The 18,222-nt window shown below is 41.7% G+C and overlaps 1 protein-coding gene across 2 annotated transcripts in view; it reads right to left on the bottom strand.

The window, feature by feature from the left end:
- Positions 1-378: 378 nt before the first annotated feature.
- Positions 379-18,222, bottom strand: part of LOC140363691 (thymocyte selection-associated high mobility group box protein TOX-like) — a 121,598-nt gene continuing 103,754 nt past the window's right edge. For both annotated transcript variants that reach the window (XM_072450301.1, XM_072450302.1), the window contains 5 exons: positions 14,452-14,682; positions 11,734-11,814; positions 8,336-8,704; positions 4,368-4,507; positions 379-1,898 (listed from right to left, as the gene is read on the bottom strand). In XM_072450301.1, coding sequence (XP_072306402.1) covers positions 1,856-1,898; positions 4,368-4,507; positions 8,336-8,704; positions 11,734-11,814; positions 14,452-14,682 — 864 coding nt within the window. In that variant the 3' untranslated portion in view covers positions 379-1,855. The remainder of the gene's footprint in view (positions 1,899-4,367; positions 4,508-8,335; positions 8,705-11,733; positions 11,815-14,451; positions 14,683-18,222) is intronic.

Raw genomic sequence — 18,222 nt, 5'->3', positions numbered from 1 at the left:
CCCACGAATAGAGCAACAAAAAATAAAACAAACAAATATGTATTAGCATTTAGAACTACATAAAAACATCCAAAATGATCCAAATGACGTGATTTGAGTGAGACGTTTGTATTGTTTCATACCGTGAAGGTTTCTGGCCGTGGCCTCAAATCATGCTTCAACTAATCCCATGCTCTGCAATCTAATCTGCAGAGTCCATGTGCAATTACAGAGTACAGAGTGGTGCTTGTTCTTCACTTTTAAGTCATATATCATCTAAATACCATGAATTGAATTGGAATCATCCTACAACTGTAATTTAGGCCAGATAATACCTTTTTTTCCTACAGAAAGTCCTTCTGCATGTTTGGCTTGACAACAAAGAAACAGACAGAAACATCCACTTTAAACATTTTATTACAGACAAAAGAAAACAAAAGAATTTGTGACACAAAATGAATTTAATGCCGATGCACTGTTTTTGCACCAACGACTATTTCTGGAAAAATATTTATTAATCTAGTAATAATAATAATAATAATAATAATGCACCCTGATTAACTTAAGCCAAAATGTTACTTCATTTCATTCATAAATACTGTATGTGAAACCAATTTAAATAGATTGACCATATTTTAAAACAATATATTTAAAAAAACAAAAAGGGATTTCTTTTACAAATTAAAATGAACATTTGGCAGGTTTATACACAAACTTAAAATATCTACTCTCCCATCACTCTTAAAACTTAAATCTTGCTACAGTGAAAAAAACCCAACAACAAACAAAAATAATTAAAAAATGTTGTCACAAAAATGAGAAATATGAGTTCAACACAACTCTAAAACACCTAATAAAACTAGTCAAAAACTTTAAAACCCACGTTTTTTTTTTTTTTTTCTTTAGTAACATTTCACATTTAGCAACTTATTTTATTCACCTGTACAAGTGTGGGGGACTAACAGGAAGTGGGCGCGGGGTCATTGTGGTTCGAGAGGGGCAGGGCCTAAAAGGAGAGGTTCAAACTTTGACCTCCGCAGTTCAGTCAAGTCCTGAGGTCACGTGACGAGAGAGGACTCTTACTTTGGGAGCCGCGTCTCCCGCAAACGCTTTGCGATTTCTCTTGTCGTTTTATTTTGACGAGAACAGCCGTCATCAGTGAACACAGTTTTCAATTTAGTGCGTGTCGCGTCGTCCCTCAGTGAATCCGCCGGCACAAAACCACATCAACGAAAAGAGAATTTTAAAATGAATTATTTTAAAGCGAGGGATTTAGCTAAATACACACATAAGCAGAATCCATTTGGGTGATATTTACACTCTGAGGGGAAAAAAAATGAGTTGTCGTGTCCTTGCAGGAGCTGACTTGTCCTGTGCATTTGTGACTAAACAAACGGACAGTTCCAAGCGTTCTCCGCCCCAGCAGAGGTAACAAAATTTGACTTTCTTACATTGCATTTTGCTCTGAGCATTTCATCTCCCCGAAGAGGGCAGTCCATGGCAAAATCGAGCGCCGGAGTGAACCGCAGATAAAAACGTCTTTAAACAAAACCGAATGAGAAGACATTTTTTGGTCTTCATTTCCAGTATGTTGGCATGAGCTTTGAGCCCTCTGCCCTGGTAAAAAAATAAAAAATTAAAAAATAAGCAGGAAAGTCCATTAATAGGTAAAATCCCAAATAAAAAACTGAAGCAAAACCGAAGTGCCCCAGGCGTCTGGCCGATCTAAGTGCTTGGCAAGAGGAGAAGTTACTGTAGCAGTCTTTGGGACCTGTTGAATCCACAAGGAAGAAGAAAACACAGAGCAACAAAATGGTGTCGAGGCCGATGATGTTGGAAAGCTCCCTGGAGTCGGACTTTTGAAGGTTTGTCAAATTCAAGTGAGGTAGAGAGGCTTGTCCCGGGCGCCCATGCCACTGCTGCGACACAGAGAGGACAGAGTCAGAACGCCACAGAACAAACATCAAACTCTGGGAACATACAGCGCTACATTTGACTGATTACTTCACACAAACTGTCGGAAGTTCACATAAACACAGTTGATTTCACAATATCTTTTAACTAAACATATTCATGCCCTGGCAATCGATCAGTCGGCTAAAAAGGGCTGCGTGGCATTAACTCTCAAAAGTATGAAGTGTCTCATGTACCTGCACTCACATGGAGTTCAAGCAAAACCAACTATTTACAGAAAAGCTCTAGATAATGATGTATTTATGTGATTTTCCTGTTTCAAAGCTTGTCTTTATCAAAAGTTGTGGACAGTGTGTGAACATCTGTCCCTCTTCTGATTGTCCTGCACAGACATTTAGTCCCTGCTCCTCGTCCAACTCATTTAGAGAATGTCCCGTGTTTTATTGATGCCACATGGATTGTATAAAAGGTGAGATTTACACTGAAAACATCATCATATATTTTTTATCGCAAAAACATCAAGACTTTTTGTGTGTTTATTGGCTTTCAGGTGGTAATATGTCGGCCACCATCGCTATTTCAATCTGTTTCTGTGCTTTATGATAGATAAAAACTCAAAATCATATGTTGTTATTGCAGTTATTATCTATGAGCTTATATTTCCTGCGTCAGTCCATTCACATTCAGCAACTGTCCTATATTTTGAGGCGGTTATTTGAGTGACAGGGCTCACTGTTTGTAACAATAAACGACAGTAGATATTGTGTTCCGCTGCATGCAAATGATGTATAAAACACATTTAAAAGGTTCTGTTTTCAGATGTCTGGTCTGGTGATTTACACATGTTTTGGCGCTGTCTTTCTCCCGGTGGAGGCAGGACGACAGCGCCATCTGCAGTCCGACTTCTGTAGGACAAGTGTGAGAGAGTAAAAAGGCCCCCTTGTCCTGGTTTAATATACATTTCTGTATTTAAATTGCCTCAAAACCTGTGTAAATTAGCTGACAAAACACGTTGGAGTAACTTGACACTGGAGAACGTAGTGAGAAATCGAAAAAAGAACCTTTTAAAAATGAATCATCAGAAGAAGCAAATAACCTAACTACGAAATGGAAATCACAAAACACCAAACTTTCAAAAAAACATGTTGATATTATTAGAAAGAAACCAACCAAAGGAAGGAAAAAACATGAACGTCTTGAAATCTTTTGGTCCAACACTCAGCTTCATATGAATAACTGTGTCACAAGTAAATAGTACATATCAGTGACATTAGCAAAAGCAATTGAAGTGTGGCTCCAGAAGCTGCAAAACAAACTTAAAAGCCCCGAGCGAAACAACGGGCATCAATCGCCCCCTGGACTCACTCAACACGAAAGTCAAAATTTGCAGATCACTTGATTTTCGAAATGCCAAAACGCGCAGAGTGTGGCGAGCTTATCGTCCCTGACACGAGAGCGACATCACCAAACACACAAGCATCGCACTCGGAAGAAGAGACTCAAGCGAAACCTCAATCTTCTTCTAAAGCCTCGAAATGTGACGTGACCCGGACGTGATCCCATTTGACATGAATCAGCTCTGAATACAGGAGACGGTGTTTTTTTTCCTCAGAATAGCGACGCAAAACAGCACGACAAAACTGCCTTTGTGCCGACTGTACAGAGAGAAACACAGGGACTTAATTGGATGTCACACTTTTACCAAGCGCCGTAATAGCATTGTTCTCCTCGTGCATTACTCATTTCAATTTCAAGGAGATGCTTTGCAAGCGATTCAGTCGGCAAATCGCAGTTTATGATTAATACAGTTCCCGCGAGTGCAAGTGAAGTGGTCTACAGCGAGTTATTGGGGAATTAGGCAGTTGCTCCATGTTCACATCAGATAAGGGTTGGATTTAAGAGGCTAAAGTGGACCGGTAATATTTAACTATTTAACACAGTTTACAGACAAACACAAGGCTGGATTTGAAGGGTGCATTTGTGAAAGACTTGAAGATGAAATAAGTGTGGAGCAGGGCTTATATTGGGCAAATCAATACCAACACTTGTGAAAGTACATTTAACACTTGGGTTTGATTGTGCTTTCATTAAAGACGCTGTACCTGCTTCTCACTCCTTTAGTTCATTTTAAACAGTTTGCAGCAGTCCAAATGTGTCCGTCGCTTTCGCACATATTCTGCGCTTCTTCATTATTTTTCAGCACTTTTCACAACTTTCAGAAGTCCGAGCGAGTTTTGCCATCACAATAAAGCAAACAACAGCTAGCAACTATGCTAACAGCGCACTCGTCTGGCCGCATCAACTATTTAACGTTTTCTGGATCGGGGTTGTGTAGAAGACATCAGGGGCTTGGGTAAAAGTTTTAGAATGTTTCAGGGGAGTTTTAACACTCAATTTCCCGTCAGTGTCGGTGGAAAAGGAGAGAAACCGGATGCAAGCTCTTTAAGTACATGGTAATCTCAGGTTAATCTCACCCGCAGTGGTTGGGCCCGCACTCCCTGTTGCAGTACTCTCCGTCCCAGTCTGGGTTTGGGCCATGTCCCGGGGCGGGGGCTCCTGGAGACTGTGACCCCCCCACACTGTTCTGGTAATCCGGAGGCAGGTGAGAGAAACCCTGCAAAGAGAGACGAGAGGGAACTCATTACATGGAGATAAAAGACTGGAGAAACATGGCACATTTCTGGTTGAACGGTTTCAGTTTGAGTGAAGAGAGTGAGGAGAGTGAAGAGAGTGAAGAGAGTGAAGAGAGTGAAGTGAGTGAAGAGAGTGAGGAGAGTGGAGAGAGTGGAGAGAGTGGAGAGAGTGGAGAGAGTGGAGAGAGTGGAGAGAGTGAAGAGAGTGAGAAGAGTGAAGAGAGTGAAGAGAGTGAAGAGAGTGAGAAGAGTGAAGAGAGTGGAGAGAGTGAAGTGAGTGAAGAGAGTGAGGAGAGTGAAGTGAGTGAAGAGAGTGAGGAGAGTGAAGAGAGTGAAGAGAGTGAAGAGAGTGAAGTGAGTGAAGAGAGTGAAGAGAGTGAAGTGAGTGAAGAGAGTGAGGAGAGTGGAGAGAGTGGAGAGAGTGGAGAGAGTGGAGAGAGTGAAGAGAGTGAGAAGAGTGAAGAGAGTGAAGAGAGTGAGGAGAGTGAAGAGAGTGAAGAGAGTGAAGAGAGTGAAGTGAGTGAAGAGAGTGAAGAGAGTGAAGTGAGTGAAGAGAGTGAGGAGAGTGGAGAGAGTGGAGAGAGTGGAGAGAGTGAAGAGAGTGAGGAGAGTGAAGAGAGTGAAGAGAGTGAAGAGAGTGAGGAGAGTGAGGAGAGTGAAGAGAGTGGAGAGAGTGGAGAGAGTGAAGAGAGTGAGGAGAGTGAAGAGAGTGAAGAGAGTGAAGAGAGTGAGGAGAGTGAAGAGAGTGAAGAGAGTGAGGAGAGTGAAGAGAGTGAAGAGAGTGAAGAGAGTGAAGTGAGTGAAGAGAGTGAGGAGAGTGGAGAGAGTGGAGAGAGTGGAGAGAGTGGAGAGAGTGGAGAGAGTGAAGAGAGTGAAGAGAGTGAGAAGAGTGAAGAGAGTGAAGAGAGTGAAGAGAGTGAGGAGAGTGGAGAGAGTGGAGAGAGTGGAGAGAGTGGAGAGAGTGGAGAGAGTGGAGAGAGTGAAGTGAGTGAAGAGAGTGAGGAGAGTGAAGAGAGTGAAGAGAGTGAAGAGAGTGAAGAGAGTGAGGAGAGTGGAGAGAGTGAAGAGAGTGAAGAGAGTGAAGTGAGTGAAGAGAGTGAGGAGAGTGAAGAGAATGAAGAGAGTGAAGAGAGTGAAGTGAGTGAAGAGAGTGAGGAGAGTGGAGAGAGTGGAGAGAGTGGAGAGAGTGAGGAGAGTGAGGAGAGTGAAGAGAGTGAGGAGAGTGACGAGAGTGAAGAGAGTGGAGAGAGTGAGAAGAGTGAAGAGAGTGGAGAGAGTGAAGAGAGTGAGGAGAGTGAGAAGAGTGAAGACAGTGGAGAGAGTGAAGAGGGTGGAGAGAGTGGAGAGAGTGACGAGAGTGACGAGAGTGACGAGAGTGAAGAGAGTGAGGAGAGTGAGAAGAGTGGAGAGAGTGAAGAGAGTGAGGAGAGTGACGAGAGTGAAGAGAGTGGAGAGAGTGAGAAGAGTGAAGAGAGTGAGGAGAGTGACGAGAGTGAAGAGAGTGGAGAGAGTGAAGACAGTGGAGAGAGTGAAGAGAGTGGAGAGAGTGAAGAGGGTGGAGAGAGTGGAGAGAGTGAAGAGAGTGGAGAGAGTGAAGAGAGTGAAGAGAGTGAGGAGAGTGAGAAGAGTGAAGACAGTGGAGAGAGTGAAGAGAGTGGAGAGAGTGAAGAGAGTGAAGAGAGTGAAGAGAGTGGAGAGAGTGGAGAGAGTGAAGAGAGTGAAGAGAGTGGAGAGAGTGGAGAGAGTGGAGAGAGTGAAGAGAGTGGAGAGAGTGAAGAGAGTGAGGAGAGTGAAGAGAGTGGAGAGAGTGGAGAGAGTGAAGAGAGTGAAGAGAGTGAAGAGAGTGGAGAGAGTGAGGAGAGTGAGGAGAGTGAAGAGAGTGGAGAGAGTGAAGAGAGTGAAGAGAGTGGAGAGAGTGGAGAGAGTGAAGAGAGTGAAGAGAGTGAAGAGAGTGAAGTGAGTGGAGAGAGTGGAGAGAGTGGAGAGAGTGGAGAGAGTGAAGAGAGTGAAGAGAGTGGAGAGAGTGAAGAGAGTGAGAAGAGTGAAGAGAGTGGAGAGAGTGAAGAGAGTGAAGAGAGTGAGGAGAGTGAAGAGAGTGAAGAGAGTGAAGTGAGTGAAGAGAGTGAGGAGAGTGAAGAGAGTGAAGAGAGTGAAGAGAGTTAAGAGAGTGAGGAGAGTGGAGAGAGTGGAGAGAGTGGAGAGAGTGAAGAGAGTGAAGAGAGTGAAGAGAGTGAGAAGAGTGAAGAGAGTGGAGAGAGTGAAGAGAGTGAAGAGAGTGAGGAGAGTGAAGAGAGTGAAGAGAGTGAAGAGAGTGAAGTGAGTGAAGAGAGTGAGGAGAGTGAAGAGAATGAAGAGAGTGAAGAGAGTGAAGTGAGTGAAGAGAGTGAGGAGAGTGGAGAGAGTGGAGAGAGTGGAGAGAGTGAAGAGAGTGAAGAGAGTGAAGAGAGTGAGAAGAGTGAAGAGAGTGGAGAGAGTGAAGAGAGTGAAGAGAGTGAGGAGAGTGAAGAGAGTGAAGAGAGTGAAGAGAGTGAGGAGAGTGAGGAGAGTGAGAAGAGTGGAGAGAGTGAAGAGAGTGGAGAGAGTGAAGAGAGTGGAGAGAGTGAAGAGAGTGAGGAGAGTGAAGAGAGTGAAGTGAGTGGAGAGAGTGGAGAGAGTGAAGAGAGTGAAGAGAGTGAAGAGAGTGGAGAGAGTGGAGAGAGTGACGAGAGTGACGAGAGTGAAGAGAGTGAGAAGAGTGAGGAGAGTGACGAGAGTGAAGAGAGTGAGGAGAGTGACGAGAGTGAAGAGAGTGAGGAGAGTGACGAGAGTGAAGAGAGTGGAGAGAGTGAGGAGAGTGAGAAGAGTGAAGAGAGTGAGGAGAGTGACGAGAGTGAAGAGAGTGGAGAGAGTGAGGAGAGTGAAGAGAGTGAAGAGAGTGAGGAGAGTGAAGAGAGTGGAGAGAGTGGAGAGAGTGAAGAGAGTGAAGAGAGTGGAGAGAGTGGAGAGAGTGAAGAGAGTGGAGAGAGTGAAGAGAGTGAGGAGAGTGAAGAGAGTGAAGAGAGTGGAGAGAGTGAAGAGAGTGAAGAGAGTGGAGAGAGTGAAGAGAGTGAAGAGAGTGAGGAGAGTGAGAAGAGTGAAGACAGTGGAGAGAGTGAAGAGAGTGGAGAGAGTGAAGAGAGTGAAGAGAGTGAAGAGAGTGGAGAGAGTGAAGAGAGTGAAGAGAGTGGAGAGAGTGAAGAGAGTGGAGAGAGTGGGGAGAGTGAAGAGAGTGGAGAGAGTGAAGAGAGTGAGGAGAGTGAAGAGAGTGGAGAGAGTGGAGAGAGTGAAGAGAGTGAAGAGAGTGAAGAGAGTGAAGAGAGTGAGGAGAGTGAAGAGAGTGAAGAGAGTGAAGAGAGTGAGGAGAGTGAAGAGAGTGGAGAGAGTGGAGAGAGTGAAGAGAGTGAAGAGAGTGGAGAGAGTGAAGAGAGTGGAGAGAGTGAAGAGAGTGAAGAGAGTGAAGAGAGTGGAGAGAGTGAAGAGAGTGAAGAGAGTGGAGAGAGTGAGGAGAGTGAAGAGAGTGAAGAGAGTGAAGAGAGTGAAGAGAGTGAAGAGAGTGGAGAGAGTGAAGAGAGTGAAGAGAGTGAAGAGAGTGAGGAGAGTGAAGAGAGTGAAGAGAGTGAAGAGAGTGGAGAGAGTGAAGAGAGTGAAGAGAGTGGAGAGAGTGAGGAGAGTGAAGAGAGTGAAGAGAGTGAAGAGAGTGTCTCTGATTGGTGCTGCTGGATCGTCAGAGTTCACCGAGTGCAAACTGCCACACAAACATAACGATGAGTCACTGGAGCGTGGGCACTGACCTGCTGACTGAGGGGGGGCGAGTGCAGACCCATTTGGTGCGAGATGATTGGCTGAGACTGCTGCATCCGGATTGGCTGGTTGAGCAGGGAGCTCTGGTGCAGGGAGAGCTGGGCGTGGGGGTGCAGCGGCGGGCTGATCTGGAAGGAGGTCGGGGGAGAGGCACTCATGCTGGGGGGCAGCATCTGGGACTGGCCCAGGCTGTGGCGGGGCCCATAGCTCTGCAGCTCTGACAGGGGGAAGGAGCCCGGGGGCCCCAGGTACGGAGAGGAGGGCTGCGGAGGCACGCTGTACAGGGGCTGCTTCGGGGGCAGCAGGTGGGACGACTGGCTGGTCTGCTGGGCACTTTTTGGTTCTGGGTCGTTGTAGGTCTAAAGAGGAAAAACACATGTAAATACTGTTACTATTGCACCCAGAGGTAGTACTCGAGTACAAGAGGAGTCACTTTTCAAGACATTATAGTTTTCTAACGCCATACTTTTAGTCCTACTTTGGTCATATTTAGTTTGAAGTAACAGTACTCTACATATGAATAACAGTAAATGCTTCAAACTCTCACCTTCAGATGTGTTTTGTGGCTTTTCTTTGGAAATAGCAGAATCGGTGCATTATTTCATGTTTCGTTTGTCCAATTACATCAACTCAAGACTCAATTGTTTCTCCAAATATGTTATTAATATGTTAATTCTTACTTGAGTCATTATTTGGGCGTACTTTTGACTTCTACTTGAGTAATCTCGTTTTAAAGCTACATTTTGGACCCAGCTCTGATTGCACCGCCAATATTGCCTATACTTATATAATTATATGTATGCGACAGATGATTAACCCCATGAGCACCAGAAGCTCGCTGTGACAAATAGGGACTCTGAAGTTCATTCATATCGTATACTGTACAATAAATGTTCTTTTCGGTCAAACACAATCAAAAAACCAAACTAGGTCAGACGGTGACTCGGAAACTCCACAAAAAGCACATGAAAAGAACAGTTGAATTCACTTCTGTCGGTCCCTTCAAAGAGAGACCACCATTAAGTACATGTGCCTGATAATTACACAGTCAAAGAATCTGGGTTTTTAAAAGCTTTTAACTTTTGAACCCACTTGATTCAACTTTCTCATCACTGTCGATCTTAATAATTACACTCTGCACTTTTCTGAGTGGGAATCATTTTTACAGCCAAAATCATAAATGACAGAATGTGGAGAGCGGCTTGGCTTCGTGCGTTCTCCATTTGGCCCTGACTTTGCCGTTCATTTGTGTTCAGCGTGTTTCATGTCTGCAACGTTATTAACATCTGTCCAAAGCAGTTTAACGGTTAAACAGAGAGAACAGCACATCCTCGCCACAAGAGACAAGAGACAAGAGACAAGGGACAAGAGACAAGAGACAAGAGACAAGAGACAAGAGACAAGAGACAAGAGACAAGAGACAAGAGACAAGAGACAAGAGACAAGGGACAAGGGAGAAGAGACAAGAGACAAGAGACATGTCATTTCCTCTCCATCCTCCCCCTGCAGTGAGGATGCAGGGTGAATCAGGGACGTGATTGGTCCAGCTTCATGTGATTCAGACACAAACTTAAATGATTGGAATTTTAGTTCTATTGCTGTTTTAAAACTTTAAGCTTATATTAACACAGTTCAGCTCCATCAGAACATAAAGATGTGACTTTACTCTGACATGAAACTTCAGGAGGGAAGAATGTACTCTTTTACTTTTACTTGAGTAACTCTCAAATAAAAGTTGTACTACTTGGAGTATTTTTCCGACTGCATACTTTTACTCCAACTTGAGTGATATTTAGTTTGAAGTGACAGTAGTTTTATGTTGACAATATTAAACAATTTGAACATTTGTGTTTCCTGCACTGCTCGTTCAGCTTTGATTTAGGATTTTATATAAATACCAGATTATGTGAATTATTTTATGTTTTGTCCTTTTGATTAGCTTAAATTCAGTTTATAAATCAGATGTTGTGTCCAGATCATTTCTCCCCAAATTCTCCGCCCACTACTTTGTATATTCACTTGAGTAATATTATTTTGAAGTAATGTTACACTTATAAATGTCTGCATGTTTTACCTTTGCCAAACGTATTCCTACTTCCACATTCCAAGCATCGTAATCATTCACCAATGTGACTTTATAGACGCTTGTCACGACTCCAAAGCAAAGTTTTGTCGTCATTCTGGCAAGGCTGTATATCAATCTGACTACTTTTACTTTGTTGCATTAAAAACAACTGGTACAGCCCCTTTAATGACTTCTTGTACGCCCTGACGTTCCTGTGGATATGTCGGCCCGTCATAGTGAAACAAGCGCCTCCATGAGCCTGTTTCTTCTGCGTGCCTCTAAAAGCTGTCAGAACACTCATCTCCAGCCATCAGGGCTGATTAGGCAGTAATGGAGCACATTTGTATGAATAGAAGTGGGGCTGGGGCAATGATCAATCGCACCTTGACAGATAGAAAGGAGAAGGCCATAAACGCTCTCGCGTCCGGCAGCCGAGCAGGAGAAATGAGGCTGTTTGCGGCAGAACAAATGGAATGACAAAAGAGATCTTCCCCACGCCTCACATCAGCTGGTAATACAAGACGGCACTAAACAATGCAATCCTCTCCTGCTCTGCTCAACATGGGGCTCTGCTGGTGTAAGACCACCAGCTCAAGCTGAGACGAACTCAAGTCTACTCCAATCTCACACAAGGAATGAATCAGGAACCAACCAAGAAAAGATTTACAACATTAAAGGTAAAATTATGGGTTCAACTTTTCCAGCTTGTCACCTGCTTGTCTCCATGGAAATGCAACTGCTTTACCAGGGATGTTTCACAGTTTGGCAGTAAACGTATCTATCCTGCATTTATCGAAATTATCAAGGTCATTTTTATTGACTTAAAATAATATGTAGATATGTTTAACTAATTGTTCATTATTAAGGTATTAAGTGGAGTTATCATAAAGTGTTACCAAACATTCAATGCAAAGAAATCTCAGTGGAAAAGTGCACCAGAAAGGTTACATAGTGCACCTTTAAATGAAGCATATCATTATATTTACCTTACAAATTGTTCATGAAACAGCCATGTTAAAGATGGAGAAATTCTGTAACTGCTGTACATAAAGTTGCCGGAGCACATAACAGATCCATAGTTTTACACTGTGCATTGCTCAGAAATGCTACAGCCTTATGTATTTGACCCCTCCCCCACCCTGTGCGGCCCCGCCCCCCACACACATCTGCACTCGATATGGAAATCAAGTATTGTTCCAAATATGGACAAGCCCTTTAACATCGCACCCCCAAACCCTGTCCCGAGCAAGCCCCGCCCATCCTATTAGAATGGGGTTTTCCATCCAATCCATCATCAGTTTTAGCGTGTGTGACAGGCGTTACCTTGGAAACCAGACTGGCTCGGTACGCGGCCAGAGCTTTCAGGTACTCCTTCTTGGCAGCCTCTGTTTTCCTCTTGTAGGCCTGAGAAGAGAGGAAATCAAAATATGAGGCTGAGGAGCAGACAGAGGTCAACATGTCGAGTTATGTTCTGTTCTGAAATGTTCCAGTCATATAGTAGCAGTGAGGCAATCAAAGTAAGGGACTATAATGTCAAATTATACGGGCAGAGGATAGAAATAGCACTGAATTTAAGTACAATAGGTTTGGTCGTTCTTTTTTTGTACGTAAAATTAGAGAAAAACCTTAAACGCCTTTCAAACATTTCAAAGAAGCAAATGTTTCATGCCGACAGATTTTCAAAAGGCAAAACCTTAAAAATAAGGTTTAATTCGATTTTTTTGGGTACGTTATGCGTTGTTTGGTTTAATTTTACTCACAAATAAACAACATTTTTATATTATCTTGAAATTAATGCTTGTTTTTTTATGTTTTTTGTTTTAATGGATTAGTCACAGAATTTTTGTTTTAATCCCAGAACTAGTCAAATAATTGATTCTATTATATATTGTGACTAAATAAAAGTGTAAATACGGTTACTGAAAGCTTCTGATGAAGTGTATTATTGATGGAAATCAGAAGTTACTTTTTTGACATTTTGATTCAATATAGCCACTGTCTTTGTTATAAAAAGATTGTATCCGTCTGTATAGTCCTGATAAATATTCCGATTATCAAATTATGTCAATGGTTATTATTTCAGATCGACTTGAAATACTCTGTTTTGAAAACCCAGATTATGTAGTTTTTCTTTTACTATTAGATGCATAAATGAACACAGAAAAAGTACTACAAATACAACTGTCATAAACTGGGGAAAAAATAGACGCAAACAATACAACATTTCATTCCTCTTAAACTATTTCTACTCAAACTTCCATTCCACTCTCAGCATTGACTCACACAAACATGTTATTCCTATACAATACACAATATACAATATACAATATGTTTTGTCCAACAGCCAAATTAGCTTCAAGGCAAAGCGCCCAGCCACCACCAACTCATTATTTAAGACTTCCCACAGCAGCATCATCCATCCACACTGTATATACGGCTTTATATCAAACAGCTAAAACAATAGAGTGATGATCTTGGAGAGCTGCGATGCCCTTGAGCTTAATCCAAGGACGAGACGCAGACCGGGCCAGAGCTTGTTCAGTATTCTGGGCCGGATCAAAATAGAAAAGATATTATAGCATGGTAAGTACAGGGATGGTGCATGAACATTACTTTAAGAGAGGTTTAACACAACTAAAATATTATCTGGCACTTCTCTGTGGAATTGCCTGGTTGGATGGAACTGCCTAAAATTGCTTCACGCGCTCTTGTCTTTTGACTTAATACTGCTTTTTACATTTAATTTAATGCTATTTTGCTTTGTCGGTGGTACTTTATAAAAAAAAAAAACAGATAACAATTTATTTTATTTATATTGTATAAATCAATAATCTAAGTGCAGCGGATCCGTAAAACTACGGCCTAACTTGCAAATGAAAAACTACAAGTGTTTCATTTAGTGGCATTAAATGAAACAAAAAAGTAAGCAAATGATTCAAAAGTTGATGTCACTGCTGCCTTTTTGATATAAGATATGCAACTGTTTCTATAACTAAAGTAAAATGAAGTATTCTCTATATTACTGATAAGATTCAGGAGTTGGACAAGGCTTCAGAAAAGTATCGTCAGAAATCAAGTTTGTGTTAATGCTAAACGATCGACTGCCTGCAGTTTCACCATTCCTCGTGTTTGTTCAGTGCATTATCCTTGGATAGTTTTAGTTGCCTCTCGCTCCTCTCTCCCACACCTTTCCCCACCGTACCATCCGCCGGAATTAAATTTAGAAGGAAAATGATTTTAATGAGAGCCGAGGGATTGGGGATAAACGGACAGATTATCCAGAAGAGAAGGAGCTCATTAAAGTGAGCAGTATCTCACAGACATTTCACAGCACATAAAGCACAGAGCAGGCTGCTGCACACAAGCGCCACCTACAGGCCAGTGTGTGGACGTGAGCGTGAGATTCCATACAGACATTATACCGGCCGTGTCTGCTATTCTTAATTTTGTAATCGTTTTGTCAACATAATAGTTTTGATGACTAAATAAAAACTACATATACCGCAAAGTAAAACTGTAAATCTTATAAACAAAACACTATATTAAGAGTGTTTTGTTTATAAGAGTTCTTCTATTAAGAGTTATCTGTCCTTTTCCTCTGTATCTACCTGCGTTGCAACAATGGAATTTCCCCATATGTGGACAATAAAGGAATATCTTATCTTATTTTACATCACAGAATGAAAAATAAACAGAAGCGATGAGAAGGATAAGATACAAGCTTCAATTTAACAGTTAGAAATGAGTGAAAATGTTAAAGATTGAAAGCGTTATTTTAAAATTCATGGTACTTTCTAAACATCCACAAATGACCATGTGTTATTGATTATCAGATTTTGCCAAAATCACGCCAAAAATCACGTCTAATTTCTGTTTTGTGACATTTTCTAGTGTTTCCACTGCTGCAAATGAAAAAAAAACAAAATAAAAACAGACATAATACAGTTGAGGAGGAAGTACTTTGAGGTAATGCATCTCGAATCCCTTTTATCCACATGGGACCACACGCTCTTATTGTCTTTATCCCTTTATCCATCATACCTGCTTCTGCTCCTCCCCGAGGCTGTCCCACATGGACGCCACGATCTTGGACACGTCTCCGAAGGTGGCGTTGGGGTTCTGACCCTTGATGGCGGCCTGAGTGTCCCTGAAGAAGAGCGCGTACGCAGACACCGGCTTCTGCGGCTCGTTCGGGTCTTTCTTCTTCTTTTTCTTCTGCGGTTTGGGCTTGGGCTTCATCATGTCCGCCGCGCCCCTCTTGTCGTTACTTATCTGAAACACACACACAGGGCACGACCGTTACAGACGTACAACACAATGAGTTTACTTCATGACTAAAAGAACAAGAATGCACCGTTATCTCTGGCAGTTCTCACAGAAATAGAACAAAACAGGTTCTAGTCTCGGATTGAACGAGGCCTTTCAATGTGGAGTTTGCATGTTCTACCTGTGGAGTCCAGGCAAATCTTTCAGCAAGATATTCTGGAGTAAATTTGCTTTAAGATGTAGATCTAGACGGATTATTACAGTGTATTTATATAGCACTTTTCCACCTTCAAGGCACTCGAAGCGCTTCTGACGACTGCAAAGTGATCGACACGAGGACAAAAGGTGAGATGCTGCTTTTACATACACATTCTTTACAGCACTAACAATGATTAAATGAGCATGAGCTGTGCATTCACTGGAGGTAAAGAGCATGATACCGTCATTGTAGCGGCGATGATAAATAAAAACATTTGCACATCTCCTATATATGGATCACAAGTGACAATCCTGTTACAGCTTACGGTTGGAGGTTTTGTAACTTGCAAACTGATAAATAGTCAAAACCCCACAGATATGAGCCAAGTCTTGACAAAAGATCGCTTGGGAGAAGTGTGACATGAACTCGTGGAGAGGAAAAACAAGCTTGAAATTGTGCTGGATATCTTCTAGTGTGCAGTCTGGACAATACTGAACCTTTTCCACGCAACATTTACTTCACCATGCTCTTCATACATACAACAGAGTACAATACGATAACGTAATTGAACTTAATTTACAAAAAGAGACGACGAAAAAGCCAACCGACTCTAAATCCACACAGGTTATTTTCTGGAATCCAGTCTTTATTTCCCCTCCATCTTGTAGATCACAACCACATCATTCCCACTTCCCAGAGATACCGACAAATGGGATTCAATCTGATTACTTATTAATTTATTTATTTTTCCCTTCACAAGATGCACCCAACTCGGTCCGTCAACAATAACGCGCAGCAGTCTCAGTACATTTTCGGAGAAGCCAAACCGCGTTACGCTCAGCAGCCAACACACACAAATAGGTTTTCATTTTTCCGTGACACAGAGTCAATTCCCGGTCACCTGATCCTGGTTGTGATTCTATATGGAAATTGCCTTCTTTGCCGAGGAGAGAAGGAGGCATCAAGGGAGAAATAGAGTGAGGAGGGAAAGGGGAAGGGGAGGGGCAGATAAGCAGCCAGAGCAGAAGAAGGGATGTTGATGTAGCTATTAGCATCCGCGCAACATCATTTAACCTGATTTCATGGCTGCCATAACTGCACCAAAAACAATCCAATTTCCCCCCTTATAGACGACCGTAATAGAAAATATAATGACATAGTAAATATTCAGTGATGTACAGGCATTGGTGGGATGTTTACGCGCAACATTTACGGTTAAAAGGTTACGCAAATGTCAGTAAGTGTACGGAAAAGGAACTCAAATGTGTGGGTTTTTTTTGTAGAAAAGCTCAAAAGGTCAAGTTTTGTATTTCAATAGGTTTGCTTAAAAAATAAATAAAAAAAAACTTTAAATGACTATTGAGAATGAGACAGAAGCAGATGATAGAAGTGATAGAAGCACACGTTTTTATTTCATCCATACAAGAAATAGATCAAATAGAATGAAAATCGGAATAAAACAAAATAAAAAGGCATTAAAAAGTGTACTTCAGGTCGATGTGAAGGTTACAATAGGAGAAAATCACCATAAATATGATGACTAAGTGAAACGTGGTGTGGGTACTGCTGGGTGGTGGAGTGGTTAAGACACAGCACACATATGCCGGGCTCCAGGTGCAGCCGGCCGCAGTCTTCCAATCCTATTTACTGCATGTCCTCCCTTCTCCTTATCCCCCATTTTCACACTATTTCCTGTCAATAAAGCCTACGGGCACAAAATCTTAGAAAAAGAAATGTGGTGTGGGCTGGATTTTTTTTAAAACTCAGCCATGTTTTCAAATCCTTGGGGGGAAAAAAGTATAATTAGAAATGTCTGTAACGCTGTATAATCAGGTTCCTCAGTAAAATGTATAATGCGTTTCTCATTCCTAGCCATTTACTTTTGTAGCTGGCTTATAATAACTTATACATGTTGATAAACCCTGTACAACATGTTTGTAGGAGTATTAATATGTATTTTACTTTTAAACATATAACCAGTGCTTATTAACGTCCTATAAATAGTTTTCTAAAGAACCTTCATTTACAGCGCGACTGAAATGTCATTGCATGTTTAGAAATTGCCTTAATTCAGATCAATTCTTTGTTCTTTTTTGTGTAAACAGCTGCTTTTCCAAAACCCACGGCTGTTGAAGTGGTGTCAAAACTCAGCAGGACAAAGACAACCACATGAAAAGATTTGTCCCAGTGTAAAAAAAATAAAATCAAACGGCAACTTCATAACGTTTAAAGACACATCCGTCTAATGCATACTCACGACGGCGTCACGTCCCGACCCTTCTCCTGTCAATATGAAAATAAAAGAACTGCCTTTGAAGATTGCATTGTTTCTGTAAACGACAAACACGTATTGCCACGCAGCATGAAATGAAATGAACTAATCAAAATTCAAGGTCTGCGAGCACGTTTGGCAGCTAAAGGAAAACTTCAAAATGGCTATTGTGTTGTGGGAAAATTGAGCCAATGTTCCAATTCGCCGTGATGAGAGCGCGCGGCTTGTCACTGCGGAGCTTACAGGTAAAATTAATTTGGTGTGTGTGCGCTTTCATTAAAAAATAATCATCCTTCACATTCGGAGCAATGAGCAAGAAGACAGGCATTCAGAACGGCATCTGTTCCTCTCAAAGCTTTGAAGTGGAAATAGAATCAAGTCCAGGCAGTGCCAATGAAATGACACGTCGTAAAAATGTGGCTAAATAATATAATCGGAAGGGAACAGTGCGCAGTATGTGAACTGGCAGATACTCCTCACAAGCAATGATGTCGCATAAAACTGATGAAAATAGAGTGTTTATTTTACCATTATTATTAGTATTATCTTGTTACGCTAGATGTTTTTATTTTATTTTATCTTTATTTTCCCCTCCATTCCTTATTAAGAAATGAGGGGTTTTGTCTTTTAAACTTCCTATAAGTTTTCTGTCCTTTTCCTCTGTATCTACCCACGTTGCAACAATGAAATTTCCCCGTGTGTGGACAATAAAGGAATGTCTTATCTTATCTTATACTGTAGTCAAAGTACGTGCTTGTCTCTATGAAGATGCTTTTGTTTGCTTGGGATGTTCCACAATATGGCATTAAACCTATCCTGTCCAGTTCTCTCTTTATGGGGTTTTTGTCTTACTAAAATGAATAAAAACATAAAGATCAGGTGGTGAACAGCGACAAAATGTTAAAAACTTCACCAGCGCACAATTCTGTTTAGAACAATGGTCGATGCTAACGCTAATGCTAACACTTATGCTAATTTTGCTAAACTGACGTACACTATAAAAAAAAGTACTCGTTACTCCAATAATATATATGATTTTTTTTTTATTTTCCTGGCCAAAAGTTTTTACTTGAGA

This window comes from Eucyclogobius newberryi, unplaced genomic scaffold, assembly GCF_026437365.1.
Source record: "Eucyclogobius newberryi isolate DKJ021-1_F unplaced genomic scaffold, fEucNew1.0.hap1 SCAF_177, whole genome shotgun sequence".
Classification (NCBI taxonomy): domain Eukaryota; kingdom Metazoa; phylum Chordata; class Actinopteri; order Gobiiformes; family Gobiidae; genus Eucyclogobius; species Eucyclogobius newberryi.
The sequence above is the reverse complement of the archived record's forward strand: the minus strand, read 5'-3'. Positions and strand labels throughout refer to the sequence as shown.